Source organism: Xyrauchen texanus, chromosome 47, assembly GCF_025860055.1.
Source record: "Xyrauchen texanus isolate HMW12.3.18 chromosome 47, RBS_HiC_50CHRs, whole genome shotgun sequence".
Classification (NCBI taxonomy): domain Eukaryota; kingdom Metazoa; phylum Chordata; class Actinopteri; order Cypriniformes; family Catostomidae; genus Xyrauchen; species Xyrauchen texanus.
Genome location: NC_068322.1, coordinates 23632240 through 23657186, shown reverse-complemented (window position 1 = coordinate 23657186; position 24947 = coordinate 23632240). Strand labels below are relative to the sequence as shown.

Here is a 24947-nt window from a genome sequence, read left to right as displayed (position 1 = left end):
CACCCCAAAGAAATATTGACTAAAATATATTTTGTTCAGTGCTGAAAAATATCTTTAAATACAGTTCAATTCAATTCAATTTACTTAATTTGACTATTCTACCCATTTTGTGCACGCTATATATTTTTACAGTTACGATACTTCATTTAGGTCAAAATCTAAGGCAGAATATTCCAGTAAATACAGCAATAAAATGGTTGGATTTTTTTGGGACTATTTCAAACAATATCAGTGTGTGTTATGTACTTTTATCCTTACTGAAGTATCAAGTTTTGCTGAAAATTGATCAAAATGTCCAATTAAATTGACTAAATTGACACTCCTGTATTCAATCCAAATTTTCTAGTGCTATGTATTTTTACGCATATTAGATGAAATAGCCATTAGCTTAACAACATGCTAACAACAAAATCAATCTATATCAATTCTCCTGTGCACTTCATATGAGGGTTTGTGTGGTGTGTGGAGTTGTTGCCCATGTAAAGCTTTCCAAAAAGCTTTCAAATCAGTCACTTAAGACGTTCCCTTTCAGTTAGAATAATGCCTTAGAAGGTAGCTGTCTATAAAGAAAGTAGACCACAAGGCAGCTCATTATATTTGCAAAACAATTCAAGGTCTAATTATCAAAGGGTTTATCTTTCATATAATTCTGACCTTAAATTACGCTTTGTTATTTGGTTTGACCCAGTAAGGCATGTGGAGAATGACCCACACCTCCCTCTCCTAATCATCACCCCCCCGCCTCTGAGGGCCATCCTTCAGCCAGGCTCACGACATGAGTGGGCAGGAGAGAGAAGAGGCACATAGTTAAAAAGCCTCTTTTGGGAAGGGGGGTAATGAGGCACACCTGACTGTGTGTTTAGCCTAATCACCAGTGCCAATAAACGCAGAGCGTGCTTCTTCTTGGAAAGCTGGCTTCTATTCTCTATGTGTGCACACTGGCATCCTCGCAGAAAAGGGAGGGTTCGGCCGAGTCAGATGCGTCGCAGGAACCGCTGCTCGGACCTTCCCATGTCGCCGGCGAGGACAGCACGTGTTGTGGGCGATGGGCTAGAGGCCGGGCCGTGTTCCCTTCTCACCTGCCTTGGACCTGGGAAGACAGGCCGCTTAGGACACCACCACGCCACGGACACAGGAGGGGAGCGTGCGTGGCCGTCGGACCCTGCTCAAGCCTGGACCATTCCTTGGACACTCTCAACGAAGCCCCACGAGGATGCCCCCATGGACATTATTTTCTCCATTTATAAACATTTCATGTTTTTTATAATTTTAATGAATACCTCTCCGAGGCTTGACACCACACATTGTGTCTGTCTCTTGATCACCCCGCATTAGGCACGACAACAAGACCATAGTTGTGATTTTGTTGGCACAGGGTAGAGTCATAATGGAAAATGCATTGGCAACTTATTTCTACTCTAAAAGACCAAAGAGTTTGTGAAGTGTGTATCCGTAAGATTTATATTCTTTTGGGCAGTACAGGAGCGTAAAGTAATGCTTATCAACTGAGACATTTTCCTTCAAGGAAATGCCATCACATAAACACCAATGCCTACTTTCTTGAAGTCCATTAGCAATCAACAGCTACTTCAAAATAACAGTCACTCTCGTGTGAGAAAAGTACATACACATGTGCAACACGTGTCCACAATTACATTGTACCAAACACCTACCCTGATCACAGTTCTTGCCACCTCTGCCTTCAGGACAGTCACAGAAGTAGGTGTTCCATTTATTTTCACACTGACTGCCGTGTTGACACAAGCCCTCATAGCAGAAATTCTTCTTCGCAGGACAGCCTGACAGGACAGTAAATATACCATTATTAGTTTTAATGAACGTTTGTAATGCATAACCCTACAGTTGCAGATTTAATGTGAGACCTTCTGTGGTGCCATTGTTGGCGATGTAGCTGGCCATGTCAATGGGTTTGCTGTCAATCGTCAGGTTTCTCATGCAACCCACAAAGTCTCGGTTCCGTACTGGGAAATCCTCCGGGAGGTTGGGCACCCCACCAAGTAGAAGAGGTCCAGTGAGATCCAAAGACCTGGAAGAGAGACAAGACAACTCTGAAATGGTCCATTACAAGTTGGACCTCTCCTACAAGTGAATTCAAACAATAGCTCTTTTCCTAAACAAGGATGTCTCTTGTCCACGATGAAGGAGGGCCCTCCCCTCACATTCAGACGCCATGCTCTCATATTTAAATGTTCATAATGCCCAATTTTACAACCCTAACCCCTAACACTCACAGTTGTTTCTAGATAGTAACTGCAATCAGTCCCAAGCAAAGGGCGGGACCCATGGCGAGGTTGAATGTGCGGGGTGTGGGGTCCTTCTCGGTAGCAATCGCCAAAAGGGCATCGCTACATGGCTAGTGATTTAATGGTGACATATTAACAATGATCTAACGATCAACAATGTAGGCTTATATACTGTAAATTCTGTTCATGTCTGAAGGTCTGAAGTGTAAATTAGAAATCACCACAACATTTATCTGACTCACAGATTGCTAAATAATGTGCATATATTTCACATCATCAATCAAGCCAAGCTTTACATGACTTACCTGTTATCTGATACACATTTATGGGTGCGGAGTAGGACACTGTGGTAAATAGTACCACAATGCAATATGATTCAGCCTGTCTGCAATGCCAAGAATTTCCATAATCTCACTTTCCCTATATTCTACCAGTAGATTTAAAGGAATAGTTCAAGCTAAAATGAAAATTCTGTTATATTTACTCACTCTTTCCTTTACTGACAGATGTAATTTTATGGAAAAGAGCTGCGAAAATATTTTTTTTTAATTCTCCTTTTGTGTTCCCCAGATAAAAGAAAAACATCCTATGTGTTTAGATGACAGTAAATAGCAAATAATGACAAATTATTTATTTTAGGCAAACATTTTTTTAAAGCACAGAATCTTAAAAGACCTCAAGAGAAGTCAGACAGGTTAAGGGGGGCGTGACCCCATCTAACTGTCCTGTCAATCATGGTGTCCAAGGCAAAAGAGCCTTAGGTAGTGGAATGTTGCCATGCGGTATAAAACAGTTCGGTGCTTACCAAACTGGAGCGACGAGTTAAACCTTTGCATTTATTTGTTGTTCTTTCTTTGAAGTTTTTATTGCCTGGCTGAGTTCAAGCACGCAACAACACAACGCTGCATTTGCCGCCCCAATCGGTATGGGAAGCATGGGAAGATCTCTCTCCAAAAAAATAGGATTTTTGGATGTGACTGTTCTAGGCGTGACAGTAATTATGAGTAATTACCAAAAAGCAATTGCCAAGATAATGCTGAGTTACTGAGTGGCTTAGAGAGAGAGAGAGTTGGCGGAGGCGATAAACTCACTTTTTCTGTCCGGTCTGAGTGCCCTGGGCGGCGCATGTGTAGTTGCCAATCTGACTGCCGAAACGCACAGCCATGGCGATGTCACAGTCGTCCACGGCAACTACCGCCACTTTCTCACCCGACGGTCCATGAGGCAATCCTAAATGGCTGATCTTAGGCTGCAAAGACAAGAAATCGCAATGCAGTCAGAAATCAAGTCACAGTAAGTCAAGGCTCATTTAAAAAATAAAAATAAAAATTAAAAACATTTTAAAAAACACTTTACAATAAGGTTGTATTCGTTAACATTAGTTACCTACCTGTATTTATTAACATGAATGAATAATGAACAATACTTTAACAGCATTTAGTAATCTTGATTAAAGGGACAATTCACCATAGTCCCCAGATGTATCACACTTTCTTTCTTCTGCTGAAAACAAACAAAGATTTTTAGAAGACTATCTAAGCTCTGTAGGTCCATTTAATGCAACCAAATGGTGACCAGAACTCTGAAAGTCCAAAAAGGACATAAAGGCAGAATAAAATAATCTATACGACTCTAGTGGTTAAATCCATCTCTTCAGAAGCAATATGACAGGTGTGGATTAAGAAACAGATCAATATTTAAGTTGAATATTATTATTTTTTTTTACAACAAATCTCCACTTTTACTTTCACTTTCTTTGTGAATATCACTACCTACTGGTCAGGGCTGGTCAAAGGTGGAGATTTATAGTAAAAAAGGACTTAAATATTTATCTGTTTCTCATTTACAACTATCATATCACTTCAGAAGAAATGGTTTAAACCATTGGACATGGTTAAATATTTATGCTGCCTTTATTAGCTTTTTGGACCTTCAGAGTTCTGGTCACCATTCACTTACACTGAATGGACCTACATAGCTGAGACATTCTTCAAAAAATATTGGTTTGGTTCTGCAGAGGAAAGAAAGTCATACACATCTGGGATGGCATGAGGTGAGTAAATGATAAGAACATTTTCATTTTTGGGTGAACTATCCCTTTAATCTTAAATTGTACATATAATAATACATTTACATGTGCATTAAACATTGCATATATTAACATAAATGAATACAATATGTACAAACATGAAGTAACAATTAACAATATAATTCTGATTAAATAACATTAACCAAGATAAATAAATGCTATAAAAATTAATTGTTCATTGATGGAAAAATAAATCTGAGAAGCAGAAATCTTTTGAGGCTTTTAAAAGATATCACCCTTTAATACTTAAGGACATATTTTCCTAATGTAAAGATGATTCATAGAGAATGTTTACAGAAGTGTGTGCAGCCATGCATGCATCCATACACAGATCAGAGCTGTTTACAGGAGATATCTATGCGCCCAGTGTTTGCTCTACACACCTGGCTCAGGGCAGATGTGGGCCACCTGTCTGATTGCGTTTAATGTGTATGGTAAGCGAGTGACACCGAGAGAAAAGGTTGAAAAGACAGAGAGAGTGACACGTGAGTGAGTTCACTTTCCACTAGCAAGCCGTGTTATCTAAACTACCACCGCCACTCCTACAGAAGTGACTCATTTCTACAGTACCAAACACATTTAGAGTTTCCATTACCTGCTGTCTAAACACTGCACAATTTAGATCTATTTTTACAGTGCTTGCAAGGTATTACTGTATTGATATTCCTCAAACATTCTGCTTCTGCAATTAATTCAGCCTAAACCACTTAAAGACCTCCACTTAGACTTTGTTTTGACAAAATCAAATCTCGCTTCTTTTATAGTTTTCTTACTGGTCGTGGTCGTGAGCATATTTGATCCGTTTCTCATGGAAGTGTAAGTGCAGATACATTGGGTGTTCTGAAAGCAACAGGGCGTGGTCACAGAGACAAACACCATCTGGGGACCGGAGCAGACAAAAACAGTGTCAAAGATCTTAAAATAGGAGCCTGTCCTTGAACAGTGAAGCCAGGCAGGCAGGAACACACTCTTTAGGTATATTATGCTTTATTAATTTGAACAGGATATGAGGGCGTCAGATATTATTCAGATGGATATCTCTGTTCATGCAGGGTGCTTTGAAAATATAAATATGGCCCATAATCAGTCTGGAATCACTTTAATATACTAACTGTTATGCATTTTTTGAAACTTGGTGTGCACCACTACTCATTCATGTTGCCAGCTCTTAACATGCAAAGATGTCCCACGTGTATGTGTAAATGTAAAATAAAGCATGTTACAAAAAAACTGCCCACATTTGACAGATTGTTCAAAATAATAATTTTACAAACAAAAGTGCAGTTTTATGGATACTTTTATGGTTTAATAAATATTTTAGAAAATAATAATAAATCTAAAATCATTTTTTTGCCATCTCTATAAATTTGACCCATATCTCAAAATATTTAAGTTTAGGATTTAGATTTAATAGTTATTAATATTTCATAGGTATTAAATATAATAGTTATTTTTTTTAACATATAGAATCAAGTGTAGCTCTAAAAATATGCATTTATAACTGCTCCTTTTTAATGACTTTTTCTTTAAAAAATGATATTACCTTATATTACTTGTGAAGTTAACATTTATTTATCATTTCTATTTAGATTTCAGATTTACATTTATATTTAGGATTTATAATTACATTTGATAGTTATTTTTATATATTTGAAATCAAAAGAAGATATAAAATTATAAATCTTTTTCACTTTGTTGTACTATAAAAAATGTTAACAGTAAATCTGGCAAAATGAGCATTATTTTATAACAAGCATTATTTTGCATTTAATACCCACATTGCAAAATCTTTTTTTAACTATATGGGGAAAAGAATACAAAAAAATACAACAGTAAAAAAAAAGGTAATTGGTTAATCAGTTATCTTACCATATACTGTGTATATGGTGTACTGTGTACACTATATATATATGTGTGTGTGTGTGTGTGTATACAGTATATATGTATATATACATATATATATATATATATATATATATATATACACACACACACACACACACACACACACACACACACACAGTATATGTACACATACATTCTTTTAACTTTAAATTTACTTTAATGGTAACCTATATTTAAAATTATAGTGACAATCAATAGAAGGCTGTTTCTATTTGATTATATTTTATTTAAATAGTTCGATTTCTTCTTACTTTTGATGTCCATGTTTTGTTACATTTAATGTTGTTTAGTTCATGTTTCTTGCATTACTTTAATGTCACGTGTGTTACCATGATGGTGTTTTCTCTTTGCGTGGGTAACACTGTGCAGTGTCTTTACGTGTTTATTATCCATTGCTTCAGGACTCTTTTGATGAACTTTAAGTCATCATGTGGCCTTCTGTTTTACCAAATGTGTTACTATGGTTGTTAACACTTACAGCAAGATCATGTTTGAAATTGAGAATTAAAATATTTTTTTAGTACACATTGGGCATCATTCATGAAATTTTGGCAGAACACATTTGTACAAAAGCTGTTCATAAAACCATTATTTTACAATTTATACCAACATTCACTCGTAGTCCACAAAGTAGGCCCATTCAGTAACATACACTTGTTGTTTGGCATAAACGCCATTGCAACTATGATTTGTGAGGTTCAACAGTGATCACCTGACTGTGTCAGAGTGTAATAACTGTGTGCCTTGTACCGTACGGTACAACAAGGTTAACAAAGTCAGGGTCAAGTTTGTTCTCCCTGCTGGCTTTGATTTAGAGCTGAGCTTCACGCTGCTTGATTTCACCAACTCATTTATCTGGCCTTTTCATTAGAGCAGTCGAATAACAACACTCCAGATGCCAAACACAGCAGTAAAGCACTGTTTTTCTCAAAGCCACCATCCGAAAAATCACAAGAACCAGAGATGAGACACAGTTCATGATTTGATGAATGAGAACGAATAGGTAACATTATATTGGCAGTTCTGTGGATTTCAAACATCTGTAATTAACTACCTGTTATTATGCCTTGCTATAGCGATATTATTTGTATCACAAATTTTGTGCTCATTTAGCAAATACATTTAATAAATTTGTATTTTTTCGAAAATATTATCGCTCAGATGTTGCTCTTTTAAAGCTTAGGAGACTTTATGGAGGTCTCAGTTATTTAAGAAACAACTTTGTTTCAGATGTTTCTCCAAAAATGAATTGAGAGAAATAAAATAGACACAGTAGACACCAATGAGGCAATTGTTGACATAAAGAAAGAATATAGAGCTATAAAAGTATGTGGATAACATTGCTCAGATCATTTGGTTTTGGATGAGTTTATATTGAGATAACTGACGTTTTATAGCAGATTCTGGTGTCTTAGCAAATGTGAGCACAGATATCTAAGACACTATTCTAAATTGTAGACATTATTTAGATCTTAGGTCTTTTCTTTGGCAAAAAGTGTCCAATTTGCTCTTTGATCTGATTGTTTTCTATGAGAATCAATTGAGATATTAAAGAGATCTCCCTTTTGAATTTACTTCCTATGGTTTAGTTAAAGATGAGCTTTAAGTCATTGTGGTGTCGGCTGCAATTTGAGTCAGATTACTTCATTTGCTCTTCTGCATGGTGTAAAATGACCAACAGACTTAAACTAAGAGTTCTGTGTCAAAACAAGTTAGCATTACCTAGAAGCACTCTAAAGACAGTTTTAAAGCTACACTTCCATAGCTGTTTTTTTGACAATGTTACTACTTTGCAAAACTATAATAAAAGCAGTAACAATTCAACAGACGTATGACGTTGAAAGACTAAAACCTATTAGCTTAAATATAACTAATCCCACTTTGAAAGGCTTAATCGACTTTTCCTGTGTTCATTCTTTGTGAAAACAGCAGAGGTTTATAAATCACTCCGGTGAGGTTGCAACCACACTAGCGGTGCACTTGTTAGGAGTAGTTCCAGGCCTCTGGTGGTTTTGGCCGTATGCCACACGGCACTGACAGAACAAAAAACGAGTGTCCTGTTTGGGCAGGTACCGCCTCTGCGGTTTTCGTGAAGGTGAAACACAAACTGTCATGCTTTCTTAATGTAGACCAGAGGCTTCATCAAGTGCTTTTTGGGGAAATGTGGTGATTTTTGGAAAGTTTGATTTAACATAACATTAATATTATCCACCATTGTTTCACTTTCTATCAGTATCTCAATCACCCTCAAATCTCAGCATCTGGCTGGATTCCATGCATCCTCTGGCTTCTGGCAGGTGTCTACTTGTGTGAGATTTCCACCTCAGGCTGCAACATAGTAGAGCTTCCTAAACCATCTGCACATTCAAACACTGGATATACAGTATTCTTCAGTTGTAGCATTTTTATTACAAGTAGAATGAGATGGAACGTTTGTATAAACATTAATGGGATCAATTGTAACACTCAATATGACGCAAGATTATTACAGTTGAAAAATTTTAAGGCCCGTCTAGTGTTATTGCTACCTAGTGGCATTTTCATGTTTAATGAAGGCTGGTTGTTTAAAGGTTTCAAATTTTAGAATACATATAGGGATGTATTGTGGTGCAAACTTTCCCGTATTAGCCAGGATGTCACGTATTTTGGCTGACATTGAAAATGCATTTAACTGAGTTCCATTGTTTTTTCCATTTTTATTTTGCAGTTATCGTTAAAATGCAGTACAATTGTGAAGTCCCTTAATTGGTAAATGCTTTAAAATATTATTGGAAAGTAATATTAAGCAACAGTTTTGCAGATTTCTGTCTTTCCCCATTCAAGGTGTAGCGTGAATGGAAATAGCTACCCGGAGGGCATTACCAAGATAGCCACAGAGTAACCTGTCTTACTAAGCAAATGTGTTGTGATTCAGATATAGCGGGTTTTGTCATTTTTTGCATAGTCGTTCGCCCAAACTTCACCCCTATGTGATAAGGCAGTGAGCTCGACTAATGCAAGAGATTTTATCCAGCTCTGCATATACGGGAACTGGTTTTAGTCTAGTCCTGGGAGAGAAGATGGTTGATGTTGAGAGTATGAGGGCTCCTTGCAGCTCTAAACTGGTTCAACAACAAAATTTACAAGTAGATATCTACACTTGTTTTTCTCCCATCATTACAAGCTTTTGCATGTGTTTATATAAAGGACACTATATTTCTCAGCCAATCTAAAACCTCCTGTTTCTAGATTCCAGTCCAAGCGTGTATTTTCTGCGCCAATTACATGACCAAATTAAACTGCACATATAATCACTGTTTTCAAACAAGTTTTATGAACATTCCCCACCTCTGCCATTGGTTAGTCAAAAAATAGTCCCGCTACAAACACACACTATTGGGTGAACCAATGATGGTGTGTCAGGCTGGTTTGGATGTTCAAAAAAACAGAGCTTAGATGTCATCTTAGATCATCAAAAAGATATAATGTTTACACTTTTCGTGGAAATTGAACTTCAAATGACATATAATTGTGTCTTCATATTATCTTGGATAGAAGAAAGTATTTTAACATAGACAAAAATACACACTTCCACATTAAATTAGTCACTGGCATTCTTTTCGTATGCAAATGAGGCTCACTATAGAATTCGCCTGATTTAGAGTCAGCACTATTTGCCTGACACAATATACAATGCGCTTACCAGGCAAAGTTTTTTCAAATTTTGTTGACCATTGAGTGTAAGGACCTGAAAATTTTACAGTACAATGTCTTTCAGCAATTTTCTGGGAGTATTTTGGTATTTACGCTGCAACTGCGATTAGCAATAATTTGCTGGGTGTGTTTGCGAAATAGATTGATTTATACAATGTCTTTATTGAATCAGGAGATAAAACTTAGCAGACCTCATTTTGCAAGTGCAATTCATCAGGCACATTGCTTCTCCATATATCAACATGACCGTTTACTTTAGTTTGCTTTCCTTTATTTTCTTTTTTTTTTTTTTTTTTTATTGCAAATTAACAAAAGAGTAACACATACAAGGGAGTGAGACACATATACAATACAGAAGAGAGAAAAAGCACAAAAACAAAAACAACGAAATACAAAACAGCCCAACACAGTCATCGATAAAGTGTTCCACTTCTACTGGAAAAATAAAACACCTAAAATTTCACTGGAAAAATTACAAAAGACAAAATCACATGGCGGCCTAGAATCTCCAAATTTTCAATATTACTTTTTAGCAAACCAGCTACAATATTTATATAAATGGATTCATAAAAATAATCATAATAATTCATGGATGGAATTAGAACAAAACCATTGCAAAGATACTTCAGTTTCAGACCTTGCCTTTCTACCAAAATCAATTAAGAAAATGCTCTATTTTAATAATATTATAATTGCATCAACTCTGACAGCCTGGTGGAAAGTAAACAAAATTAATAATTCACCACTAACATCATGTAGATACACCCCCATTTGGTTCAACCCTGATTTTCAATTTTGCAATAAACCGATCAATTTTCCATCTTGGAAACAAAAGGAATCACTCATCTCCATCACTTATTTGAAAACAACCAATTCAGTATCATTTAAAATATTAGTCCAGAGGTACGGTCTTGGGGAGAACAGTTTCTACAATATCAACAAATTAAATCCATAGTTAAATCCAAGATTAACATAATTAATAACCCACTTCATCCCTCTCAGTTAATGGAAGATTTAATGAAAATCACTAATACCAACAAACTAATATCCAAACTACATAAACTTATATTAAATAATGATACAACAATTATAATACCCATGAATAAATGGGAAAAAGACTTAGCCTTCTCACCCAACACCGACCTCTGGAAGGACATCTGTAACAACACATTCTCGATGACTAATAATACTAACCTCCAGCTCATACAGTTCAAGATTATTCACAGGATTCACATCACCGAAAGAAAGATGTTTATAATGGGCTTAAGGGACACAGACATTTGTTCACAGTGCACACTGGGGAGCACAGATGACTATTTTCATGCCCTATGGACCTGTCAATCAGTTCACTCATTTTGGATATCAGTGACCACAAAACTCTCCGTTATCATGGGTTGTGGAATCCCTCCATCTCCGTCACTCTGTCTACTTAATAACTGCATGGAAGTTGATAATCTCCCAATCAAATACAAAAACCCCCTCCTCATCTCTCTAACTATCGCCAAGAAAGTAATTTTGCAAAACTGGAAGTCCAAAAACTGTATACATATCAATCACTGGAATAATCTTCTAATAGAGTACATCACATTAGAAAAACTAACATACACTAACAAGAATATTATATCTACATTTCTTGATATCTGGAAACCATTCCTAACTCATCTTCATATAAATCAATAACCTGGAACCGGACCAACGCATTCTCCCAACCACACTACTGATGATATTACAGTAATATCATTAGTGTACAGTACTACAATTATTCAGTATAGATGCCCTTTATATATATATGTATATGTATCTATTTGTATGTATGTGTGTGTATGTATATTTGTATATGTGTGTAGATATATGTATGCGTGTGTATGTATGTGTAGGTATGTGTGTATGTATACATGCATGTATGTGTATGTGTGTGCATATGTATGTATGTATATGTATAATGTTCGATAAGCTGTACTTTTATTTTATTTAAAATCTGCATACTATTGCTATTTTTTTATTTTTTTTTATTATTTTTTTATCAAAGATGCTGGTAGTAGGGATGATGATATTGATACTATTATTATTATTATTATTATTATTATTATAGAATGATTAGTCTTCCCTTCCTCTCTCTTTCTATATAAATGACAATTCAGAAAATATTACGTATAAATATGTATATAATTTTGTTAAAAATATAAATGGTCTGGGTCGGGCATCTGTTCTAGGTGCTGTTGGTGGGTGCAACAGGCATATCCTGTTGGCATAATCATTACAGAATCAGTGATTGGACTGACTGGCCCTTCCCTTTCACTGCCTCTGGCCAGATCCCTTCCTCGTGTTAAAGAATCTTTGATTTGATACCTGGGTTGGATGTGGTGTCTCTGGCTGGGGAGCTAACCAGTGCACACCTTGCTCAAAGCCATGGAAGGGAAAAAAGAAAAAGGGGGAAAGGAAAGGGGGGAAAGGAGAAGAAGAAAAAAAAAAAGAAGGAAAAGAAAAAAAAAAAAAAAGGAAGGGGGTCAGAGGGCCAACCACCCATAACATTTGGTTACCTCAGGTCACAAACAGACTAAGGGAGCTTGGTTTGGAGGTGCCTGTTATGGTGCCCCGGCGTACTTTCTTTTTTTCCTTTTTTTTTTTTTTAAAGAGTACACCTCAATGGAGCCTAGAAGCTTAACTACGGGGTTGGGTGTCGCTGGCGTGTGAGGGGAATCGGAATATTGAATAGAGGAGAGGTGTCGGTATCTGTGTGGAGCTCACTGGCAGTTGTGGATCAGCCCCCTGACCTAGAGTTTAGAGCAGTTTGCTTTCCTTTAAACTTCTCAATGCCTTTGTTTAACAGGAAGTGTCAGCCACGTATTTTTAAATGAGGGTATTGGATGGGGCACCGGTTTTCCCCACAGTTCAAAATGACATGCAGGTTAAGTTAATTGGAGACCCTAAATTGCCCGTAAGTGTGAGTGAGTGTGAATGTGTATGTCTGTGAGTGTTGCCCAGTGATGGACTGGCCACCTGACCAGAGTATTTCCCTGCCTTCGGCCCGAGACAGCTGGAGTAGGCTCCAGCACTACCCACGAACCTCCATAGGACAAGTGACTATAAAAGATGGATGGATGGTATTGGGGTCCACTTCGCCAGTATTTAGAATATTAACACTTTTGATGCATACATAAATATCTGTGTAAATATCTAAGTGATAGTTGTGCTCTGAGTTCAATTGATATACTGAGATTAAGCTTTCTCTGTTTCCAAGCTTTTGTTAAAGAGGGCTTAGTTTAGTTTCTCTCTTGGTTTCTCTCTCTCTCTGGAGTGTTAGGGAACTCCCCCATCATTTCCACACCCCCATCTCTTGGGACGGAGTGCTTGCTGGAGCCATGGCAATGCACTTGATCCCAACAGATCATGACAGAAGACGAGGTCATGAGAGAGAGACAGAGAGAGGCAGGCATGCGCATACATTTATTTTCAGCTTTTAATGTGGTTATATCATGGAAAACAGGATTTGTCTTGCTCATTTGAAAAAATGTCGTTGAAATACTATTGAGAAGTACTCTTTCGCTCACAATGCAAAACTCCCCCTTTAAAGTCCACTCAGAACATTCATTGAAATTAAACGGCGAATACAACTATCTCTAAAGGTCAGAGAACGGGTGGATAACGGGTTCAGTCATACAGTACATGGTGCAAACTGATAGATCCTTTGAACATGTACTCCGTTGCCCAATCACATTGCAAACTTCATGGCCCAATAATACTGGTCCTTTGGCATATATCGTTTTAGCCAATCAACAAGTGCACTCTTTATCTAACCTTTAAATTGCCACAGATGTTTGCAGGTAAGCCGGTTTCACTGTAGCACACTGTGAGAGTTTTCTCTCTGAAACCATCCTCCTCCTCAGCTACACATGTCTAGAGCTGCTTCACTGGGATTGTATATATGACTAATTGTAAAATAAGAGTTGTCATGACTGAACTAAATAGCTTTTTTGATGTCAGTCACCTCATCTAGCATTATAAGTGGACTTCAAGAAAAAAACATTTAATACTAAAAGATTTTTACATTTTATAAAATGTGTCACATAAAATGTGGGTGATGCTTATCTAAGCACAACCCCATGCAAGACTATGTAAGTCATAGTCTGCCACAGCCATACCATAGTGCCACAGCAAATACCACTAAAAAGTAAATATTGAATATGGCCCCTTTAATTTATTAAGAGATTAAAAAATTTGGCACAACTATGAACAACTTACAAAAGGAAGAAAAAAAGTTTGGACACATTATACATTTGATAGCTTATGTACAGAGATCTTAATCGTGTTTTAAGGCTCTGCCAATGTGTCTATTATGAGCCAGCTTATTGAGTTTCACATTCTCAAATGATCTGTTCTGGACATGTACTGTCCAGCCCAGCCAATGTACAACACATCTTAGAGTAAAAATCAATCAAAGATATGTGAGCGTGCCCTGAGTCTACATTTAAATTCTCCTCCTCAAAACATCTCAGTGTTTGGACTGCTGACACAAGTCAGTACAGGAGAACACGAGTGTTAACGGCTCTATATTGCTCCTGTTTTACCCAGAGGGGCTGATGGGCTCAGGTTTGACACTAACGGTTGTGTGGAAGCCGTGGCGTTCAGGTAAACCTGCTCGTCTTTCAGATAAATATGCACAAGCTGCCACTGGTCTGTCAGTTAAGACAGGAAGACAACTGTGTTATGTGGGATTAGAGCAGATTGTCAATCAATGGATTGAATTACTCTCGAAACTACAAAAACAACATGAAAAAAAAACTAATGATAGAGTCATCTTACACTCAAGAAATATACTGACTGTATGGCAACTTTCTCAGAGTTGTGAATGTGTGTATGTTGGAGTTTGAATGCAGTATGTACAGTAGGGTTGGGTGGTATTTATTAAATGTTTATTATATAATTGATATTATTTTGTTTGAAGATAAAAAGCTGGATTGTGAATATTGCAATGCTCTCAGTGTGCTTTTTTTGGCCATTAACTTTCCTATAGAATATGAATAGTAATTTCCTATAGTTTCTTTTTTTTTGTTTTTTGTTTACTCTCATCCTGTAAAGTGACCTTGAGTTTGAAGAAAGGTGCTATATAAAATAAAATTTTTTAATTATTATTATTATAGACCATGCCATTTAACAAGTTTCACACCCACTCCTTGTATAGTGCCTCATTTGTATGAGAGCATTAAGTTAGATATTTTAATAGTGTGATTAAAATGCAGACACATTTGGGGCTTGATTCAATGTTCCGTAAATCAGTTCTTTTGAACTGTCTGTTTCAGTGAATCACCGATTCGTTTGTGTCATTATTTAAATACTGTATGTTCACAGAAGTCACTATGTGGCATTGTACATTTTAAATGTTTCAATAAAAGATATATGGAGGTAAATATTGCTTTTATTACTATTGTTATATTGATGCACATAAATAAAAATGACTAAATATAATTTTTGCTTGTGTTCATTTAGTCAAGAATTTAGTCACAAAACTAGATTGTTTCAATATTATAAAAAATGTGGATGTTTTTAATATTTGTAATATATTTGGCAACAATGGCTGTTTGGTTAAATTATGGTTCCTTAGATTAAAAAGATTATATATATATATTCTATCCCATTTACATTTACATTCATCCATTTGGCAGATGCTTTTATCCAAAGCAACTTACAGAGCCCTTATTACAGGGACAATCCCCCCAGAACAACCTGGAGTTAAGTGCCTTGCTCAAGGACACAATGGTGGTGGCTGTGGGGATAGAACCAGCAACCTTCTGATTACCAGTTCACTACTCCACCATCACTCCATCATTTGAGAGCAAATAAATAAATAGCAAGATATAAATGGGACATTCTTTCAAAACCCAGCACATTTTATTACCACAATGTGATAAAATTATATATTATTTATATTGTACATCATAGTACACCATGGTAGTACTCCCTTATCAAAAAAGGATATATAAAATGATATACATATATAAATATATATATATATATACTGTACATATACAAATATATACTGTGAATATATATATATATATATATATATATATATATATATATATATATATATATATATATATATATATATATATATATATATATATACATATAGTGCATATATTTTTCCCTAGGTGTGCTAAGTGTTTCAGGAAACTCACAGCTGAGAGAACAGAGAACAGAGAACAGGACAGTTGTTGTTGTTGTTGTTGTTTTTTACTATACAGTATGCGGGAGACAAAGTCTTATTTGGGTTATACTAAGGAAACTAAGGAAACTTTTTTGTCACCTCTCACACATGCAAACTCTCTCTCTCTCTTTTAAGAAATTGTGTGTGGAGCAGGTGTCGTAGTACAATTTGTGTGTGAATGTTGTACAGGAGGGGGTGTATTTGTCACATCGATCTCCTTCTTTGTCCTTAAACAGCATTACTTCACCCACCCTCTGGCAACGTAAACCTAGAACTGTGAATAATTCAAGGGATCTGACCCTGGTTCACACACATATACAACCTGAGGACATACACACAAAACGGTGTTGTCGGCTGGCCTACGGGACAAGAGGAACACTTTTGAAGCCATGTGTCTCAATAACATATCCCATTTATCAATGCTCGGTCCTCATCCAGAGCAAAAAGGGATGGACGTGTGCTTTTGTCCCATGCTGCTCTTCTAATTCGTCAAACTCGCCTTTCAGAAGGAAAAGGCGAGCAGGTACACGACCTTCTCTTATTTCACATGCTGTCCACTTTGCATCAGTGAACATGTTACCTAATATTCATGTCACATGATAAAAAGTTCTTTTCAGAGAGGTATGAGTACACCAAAACCTTCAAAATGTATGGTAAACACACACTTCCTAAAAATGTTTTGATGCAGGTGCACAACTCTATGAAAACAGTCAGCACACTGTTGCTCTCAAATCAATTTAAAAAGCTCAAAAATAGAATGTTTTGAGCTACATGCTCTTAATCAGATTTCAATTACACATAAGACACACCAGTGTATTTGCCTCCTCCTCCATCTGCCTCTCATTTTTTCAGTGAAGTGCCACATACATAAGGTGTGGAAGTTGCCAACAGTGCAACTTTTCTTATAAAACTAAACCTTTTAACCATCCTCATACGGGGAAGTTGTTTTTTCATTAAGGGTGTTATTATGTACAACATGACCAATGTCATATACATTAAATGCTTCAGTGTTACATTTGTAATTTCATATTGATGTCTTTTGTTTTTGTATGTCTGAGTATGATGTTTTTATCAATTATTTGGTTATGTTGTTCTTAGAAGTATTTGATATGTGCCTTTGATTGTGAGACTTTGTCCTATTTAAGGTGATGTTGTCATATGATTTCTTGATTGGCACACATGGGTACATGTGGGCGTGTATTATGTGGAATTTGAGTCTGATGAAGAGCATGCAGCTCGAAATGTCATGTTTTTGTCTCTACCTCGAGCTTAATAAATTGATTTTGGAGCAAAAGTGTACTAACTTTGGTGTGTGTTTTCATAGACCAAACCCCTGACCACAAATATATACATATATCTACTATAGAGATCTGCCGACATGCTTTCTGATAGAGAAATGCAACATAACAAGACTATACTATATTAACTATTAATTGGAAAATTGGAAAGTGAAAAATTGTTCTGCTAAAAAATGAATAGCCACAATGAGTAAAAAATAGGAATGTTCTAATTTGGTTCAGACCTACCATGAGCTATGATGTTGTTAATAGATGGTATATGCAGCTGAAACAGTGCTTTTGTGTTATATTAAATGCAATTGTCAGTCCCTACATTTTTCGAATATACACTCACTGAACATGCGATTATCTATTCAGTCAATTGTGTGGCAGCAGTGCAATGGATAAAATCATGCATATATGGGTCAGGAGCTTCAACTAATGATCACATCAACCATCAGAATGGGGACAAATGTGATCTCAGTGATTTGGAGCTTGGCATGATTGTTGTTGCCAGACAAGCTGGTTTAAGTATTTCTGTAACTGCTGATCTCCTGGGATATTCACCACAACAGTCTCTAGAATTTACTCAGAATGGTGCCAAAAACAAAAAACATCCAATGAGCAGCAGAAACAAGAAGAAACACCTTGCCAGACTGGTTTGAGCTGACAGATAGTCTATGGTAACTCAGATAACCACCATGAACAATTGTAGTGAGCAGAATAGCATCTCAAATTGCACAACACGTCGAACATTGAGGCGGATGGGCTACAACAGCAGAAGACCACTCCAGGTACTTTATTAGGACCATAGTGTTTGGTGAGCGTATGTATGCTCCCTCTACACCTACAGAATCTCATTGTCTAATTAAAAACAAAGACATCAGGATACAGTCATTGATTGGTCCTCAAAAAGTGCATTAAAATTCCACCACAGAATCAGACTTACACAATAAGACAATGAATGGGTAGGCCGTAGTGATCTGTTCTGAAGTTGAACAGGCCTGATTGTTCATTCAGCTTGAGTCCTTTCCTCTGGCAAGACACCTCTGGAGTGAATGGCAGTTGTATAATGGGAGGCAGAAAATGTTTGGCTTGCCAAATCAGCAGCCATATCACTCTTGATAACTCTTAACAAGAATGTAATTACTTTTACATTAACACAATTATAATCTTCTCAAACAGATTCATCCAATTATCTCATTAATGACTCAATGGTAAAATAACAAAACCGTCTTCACGTGGGAACTGTTTTAAAGCTTGCTGTGCATCAAACTTAGCCTTTGACAAAGAAAAGCTAAATGTGTTTTGTGCTATGACTTATCCTTAGTGATTGAGTGACTTGTTTGTATTGTAAATGTGCCAATGAGTCAATGTCAAACACAAATTCTTTCCAAACCGTTATTCTATGGGTAAAGTACAATACAAGTTTCTCTACTTCATCTGGGGCCAAATAGACACAAAAGTTTCAGGAAATCCAGGATTAGCAATTAAATAACTGGAGTTTGCAGAGTTTTTGTACTGTTGGTTAAAACATGTTCTTTACACAAGACCAACATGATCACATGGTAAAACGACATGTTACTTCACCCTGAAATCATCCCCATACTACCAAATTGCTGACAAGCTGCTTCCCCATTAGACATTTTTGCATCAATTCACCTTACCCTGTGAAGCTACAGACAGATGGTGTGTTGTGTGCACAATCTCTGAAACATGGGCTCTGGTCCCATAGAAACTAAGATGAAATCATGTTGACTTTGAGACACAGGTCTGGTCCCATTGAAACCAAGAAGTAATCACATTTACTCTGAAACATGGGTTCTTGTTCTATGAAAACCAGGAAGCAATTGGGTTCATTTCAAGACATGGGTTCTAGTCCTATAGAAACCAGGTAGTAATTCTGCTCACTCTCTCCATAGGTTCTGGTCCTATGGAAACCAGAATGTAATCACGTTCACTGTGAGACATGGGTTCTAGTCTCATGGAAATCAGTAAGTAATCACACTCACATAAGCAATATTGAGCAATATTAAGAGGTTGGATTGTTGCTCTAAGACATTTTTACTCAACTGATGGTTTAGGTTAAGGATTGGGGTAAGGGAGTAAGGTTAATAAAATATGCAATCCTGTTGACTGTTACATAATTTACAAATACAAATACTCACTTTTGGTTCCATACTGAGGACATTTCACCACAACAACACTTGAGGTTGAGCCACTGGGGGCAGTGGTTTCAAATTTCGGTAAGCACAGACCAATTTCAGCGGCAAAACTTTCAAACTACTTTTTAATGTTGCATCATCAATGGTCGCTGTCTCTCAAGTCAATGTAAATTGACAACCCATATTAAAAATGAATGAGATCTGTCTCAGGGTCTTTATGATAAATGTTGGCCTGTGGGACCAACTCTGGGAGTCATGATGTCATTCTTCCTTCCTCTACAGGGTGTGACATGCTAACTCACTCCATGTCTCCCATCCTTTATCCTGTCCCACTTCCCTCTTTGAGACATGCATGCAATCCCAACACCTTTTCCATGTGGTGGATACATGCTGGGTTTCCATAAGGGAAAGAGGTATCACAAACACAATAATCCAACAGATATTAATAGACCTTGTTCTTGTAGTCCTGTGAGCTGACCTATGATGAAAAACAAAAAGATACCTGCACAATACGTCAATCCTGTTTGGGTTGGATTGATTGGCCAATAAGCCATTAAACTTATTTTTTCCTGTATTTAATGTAGTCATAATCATATTTTCTTTTAAATAGCATAATTTCTTTCATAGTTTTCGATAATAAACTTAATTTTACGAAGTGGCTGATGAATTCCAAAATACTGTAGAGTTGGATTGGAGACACTGCCCTTGACCTCAACTACAAAAGCTGATAAGCCAATTTATTTTGCTATCCTAACTTTGCATGACATTATGGTTAGTTCTATTTTAATATTTACATTTAGCATTGTTTTTACCCTACTTATCAGAACTGACATGCAACCCATTTTTGTTGAGAACCAGTTGACAACTACCTTAAAATGACTTCAGTTGAGTAGTCCTGTCAATGTAATCTGACGATGCATTTACATTCAGCTAGTTGAGATTACAAGTTTGACCACACAGCACAAATATAACAGAATGAGCATTTTAGTTAGTCTAAATCTATTGTTAGTGCCTTATGCATGCCTTGCATTCTGTAAACTTAAGTTTACAGTCTAATGAACTATTTGAAAACAAATCCAAGCCAAAGAAGAAGCTCTGGGCCTGAATTCACAAAGCTTCTCAAACTACAGGTGCTGATTTGGGATTCGATTGCCTCCTGCTAATGCTGCCCTTTGTCTCCAATATAACCAAGAACAGAACTGATCGGGAACAGCCCTGGGTACTCTGAGACGCTTTGTAAATGCGGACCCGGAGACCGGAGGGAGAGCAGGAACCGCCACCGCAGAGCTATGCTAGGCCACTGGGTACAGTACCTCCTTATGAGTGAGCTCCAGCCAAGCGGTATACAGATGGACGCTCAGCACACCACTGGAGTCCAGCAGGTGCAGGCTGTCCTGCATAGACCACGGGAGAGAAAGCGGCCATTAGAACGTATGATGAAGCCCTTCAACCCCACAGATGTGAGAAAGCCTCTTACAGTAGCAGCAGACTCTTGTAAAATCAGCTCCAAATGCACAATAACATTTAACAGAGTTGTCAGTATTGATAACCTTTGTAAAGGCTACAAAACCTGCTTAGTAAGCATAAAAGTCATGCCTCCTTAAAATAACCATCAAATTCAAGCACTTTGCCATGTGTATAATATTTTTAAATGAGTTTATTTTAGCTAGTCCAGTTAGTTTGTATGTGTATAAGCTCCAATAAAATAAAACACAATTAAAACGTACAGTCACAGAACTGTACATTTCTGAGTTTGTTGCTTGAATCATCACTCTATAGTATCTATGAGCCATTGTAGGACAACATACAGGAATGTTATGGTAGATGGGGGAGTGAAAACCATAATTATTTGACCAATTCTGCTTTGTGCAACTAGTGGCACAGAAAATACACTCTTGACCTTTAAGTACATAGAGTATTTTATTTTATTGTTTTAATGTAATATATTTGCAGTACATTTATGACAGTTATAAAGTAATTATTTTAACTTTAATAAAATAACTTTATTAAACGAACAGTAATTATTTTAACATACAGTTTATCCAAAAACATTAAAGGCAGTTATTGTAAAATTCCACAAACTGAACATTTTACAGTGTCTGTAGCTCATGACCTCTCAATAAACCTGCCCGTTCTGGTCACACACACTTGATCCCCATGCTAAATTAAACCTGAGCTCTTTCCATTGACTTGCATGCTGCTCACATGCCTGCCACTGCCATCTCCAGCTCTGCTGAGCCGTCCAGATGCCCCCTGACCCCACAAACCCCAAATCCACTAACTTTTTTGTGCAACTATGTTTATTAGGTGAATTATTAAGACTGATGGTCTTTGAGTTAGCATTCTTGCATACTGACCAAAGACTTCCTTTTGAGCCTTGGTTCCTCTTAAGGCTTATGCCTTACACTTAAGGAATTTTCCCAGTGGAGTTATGTTTTCAGTTAAGCTGAAATGTGATCCATTGTGCTTTGATCAGTATTCTTAAAACTGCTGCAGAAATAAAGCCTTGAAATAATATGTCTTGTGTTTGACTGATTTCTTTTAAAACAGGAATTTCTTTAAAAGCAAGAAATCTTCAATTATGTGTGTATATATATATATATATATATATATATATATATATATATATATATATATATATATACACACACACACACACACAGTATACAAATATATCTTTACATTTGTCTTATCAGACACTACTCAGACACATGTGTAAATAATATTTACAGCTGTATGGAGATGTCTGGGAATTTAAATTAGTGTCTGCACTATATATCCAGCATGTAATGAGTACTAATGCTGGAATCCAGCACTAAGCCGTGGGAAATCTGAAAGGTCTGAAATTAGCTGTAAGAACTGCACTGTGCCAAATCAATGTAAATACAGAAACACACATTGTCTCAAAATGTTTGCATTAATATGGTTTGCATTAATATGTTGCTAAGCTAACAATGTGGTGCTCTAATAAGCATTAAAATGCACAACCCACAGATATTATGTAAAATAGTGCATTTGTGTTTAGACTAAACTATTCTTACTACTTTTTGGATACTTCAGTTGGACTGCCTTCTCCACAAAGGATACATGGAATGCTGCCTGACTTAGAATTTGGACTAAACATGGTGTCTTGGAAGGTAGCATACAGTATGTTGCAGCCTAAAATTTGGAACAACCTTTGTCTCAGGAGTGCACCTATGATGCTTAAATGCAATCTAGTTAGGTATTGACTGAGTGTTTTAAATGTTGGTCTGAATGCATTTTATGCTGTTAAAATGCAATGCAAATTAAATTGACAAAAGAACCAAAACATAAAGATGAGGACCGAAATAAACCGTCCTATTATTCTGCTCACATCCTTTTCCCAAAGATCTCCATCTTTTTGCTTCCTTCAGGAAGACTTCACATTCAAACTGACAAACAAGAAAAGCCCAAACAAAAACACTGCCGTCTAAGAATATCTTTTTGTCAGTCCTCAAAAGGAAATCTTGAATTTCAACAGAGCTTTTCAGAATTGAGGAATTCGAGGAATTTTCAAAACGTCTTTAATTGTGACATCATCAATGTAGCATTGACTGGCACAATAGTATCAGGACAACAAAGAATGTCTGTTGTCATGACAATCACAGAATCCTGTTTTGCAACCAAACTGCCTCCCTAACATCCAGGAAGAGAGCAAAATAAGGCCCAAAGCAAACTCTATGCAGTACGAGAACATAACCGCTTTTATCGAAGCAAGCTCGATTTCACACATTGTTGCGTTCTATTTAGAATGTGTTAGATTCCCAACATTGCCAAAAGGGGCGCTATAGTTGGCATTAGTACAAACTAGGAATTTGTCTTCTAGGAATTTGAAGATTTCATTTATGTTTGTGGAAAAAGCCTGGTCACTTTGAAACCAAACAGGAAAATAAGTGATGGAAATTAAATGAATTTGACGACATTTTTGCAAAGTAATATTATGTGGTTCATTACACGTATCGCGGCATTTTACAAGGTGAAATGGATCAACTGGATCCGTCACTCTGAAATTCTAATTGGTCAACGGATGCCTACGTGAGAGCATGTTGCCCAAAAAATTTTAACATTTCATTAACTTACCATTATGTAGTATGTACTTAGCATTATGTAGCATCCCTTTTGCATACCATTGTGTTTCTCCTCTATGTCCTTGTGACACCATCCTCTTTAAAATCAATGGATTTGCAGCATTTGCTGACGTAGCATAAACTCAAGTGTGTAGGCATCTCAAGGCTTTTATATGTTTATCCTCTGACCCCATAAATTAAGCACTGGGCATTAGTTATGACTAGAGCACTTCATCTTTCCATAGCGGTACCTTAAAAGGCCTTGAAAGTACAAGCAGACTCCACCTATAATCCAGAGATACCCCAACAAACTTCTCTCTGACGCTGTGAAGAGGTGATAATCATAGAAGCATTAACTAATTGTGCAGGAATGTCTTCAGATCGAGACAGTATACCTGCTCTTGACAGTTCTCAGACTCTGTAAGCGATGGTTCAAGACAGCTTACTCCAACACAGCTGTTGGTTATTTTCAAAGTTGGGGTCTCCTGTGCCAGTATGTGTAAGTGTTTGAACAAATAGCCACTGTATGTCATAGCTCAAGGCCTGTGACAGCTGCAGGCTGTCACAAACTCTAGCCTGCCTGTTACTTTTACAGTATGTGCACGTGGGTGTATTGCAGGCAGGTGGAGTAGTTTGGACACTGCCATATGCAAGGATTCCCACTTGGCTGGTGGTCTCTAACACTCTCTTGGCATACACTATGACTTGTGTTTATTCAGTGCCTTGAAAAGGTGTGTGTGTTCCAGTAATAATGACAACTAAGCTCAGACTGGACACAACAATATCTGGCTTCATACTAGCACCTATTCAATCACAACAAAGTATCATAGCATAGTCACACAACTAGTTTAGATTCATAGCACACTGCATAGTGCTCAATCTACACTGCAGAGTCAGTTAGATTTTCAATTTCCTCAGAAGAAATGTAAGTGGTGCTTGTCTTTGCAAAACACACCATCACAATGCTAGGATGTTAGATGGGTGCCAGGGAGTTTCTTTATTTTTTTAAGGTGTCCTGCATGCTTTTTAGCGTGTTGCTAAGTGGTTGCTAGGGTGTTGAAGTGGTGGTGGCATAGTGGGTTAAAGCACTGAACTGGTAAGCAGAAGGTTGTCTGTTTGATCCCCACAGCCACCACCATTGTGTCCTTGAACAAGGTACTAAACTCCAGGTTGCTCTGGGGGGATTGTCCCTGTAATAAGGGCACTGTAAGTTATTTTGTATAAAAGCGTCTGCCAAATGCACAAATATGTAAAAATG

The 24947-nt window shown here is 37.0% G+C and overlaps 1 protein-coding gene across 3 annotated transcripts in view; it reads right to left on the bottom strand.

The window, feature by feature from the left end:
• Positions 1 to 24947, bottom strand: part of celsr1a (cadherin EGF LAG seven-pass G-type receptor 1a) — a 130471-nt gene that overhangs the window by 33639 nt on the left and 71885 nt on the right. For 2 of the 3 annotated variants that reach the window (XM_052120504.1, XM_052120503.1), the window contains exons 6-9: positions 20915 to 20995; positions 3356 to 3513; positions 1884 to 2047; positions 1674 to 1799 (exon numbers count right to left, since the gene is read on the bottom strand). In XM_052120504.1, coding sequence (XP_051976464.1) covers positions 1674 to 1799; positions 1884 to 2047; positions 3356 to 3513; positions 20915 to 20995 — 529 coding nt within the window. The remainder of the gene's footprint in view (positions 1 to 1673; positions 1800 to 1883; positions 2048 to 3355; positions 3514 to 20914; positions 20996 to 24947) is intronic. The other variant, XM_052120505.1, reaches the window with a different exon arrangement.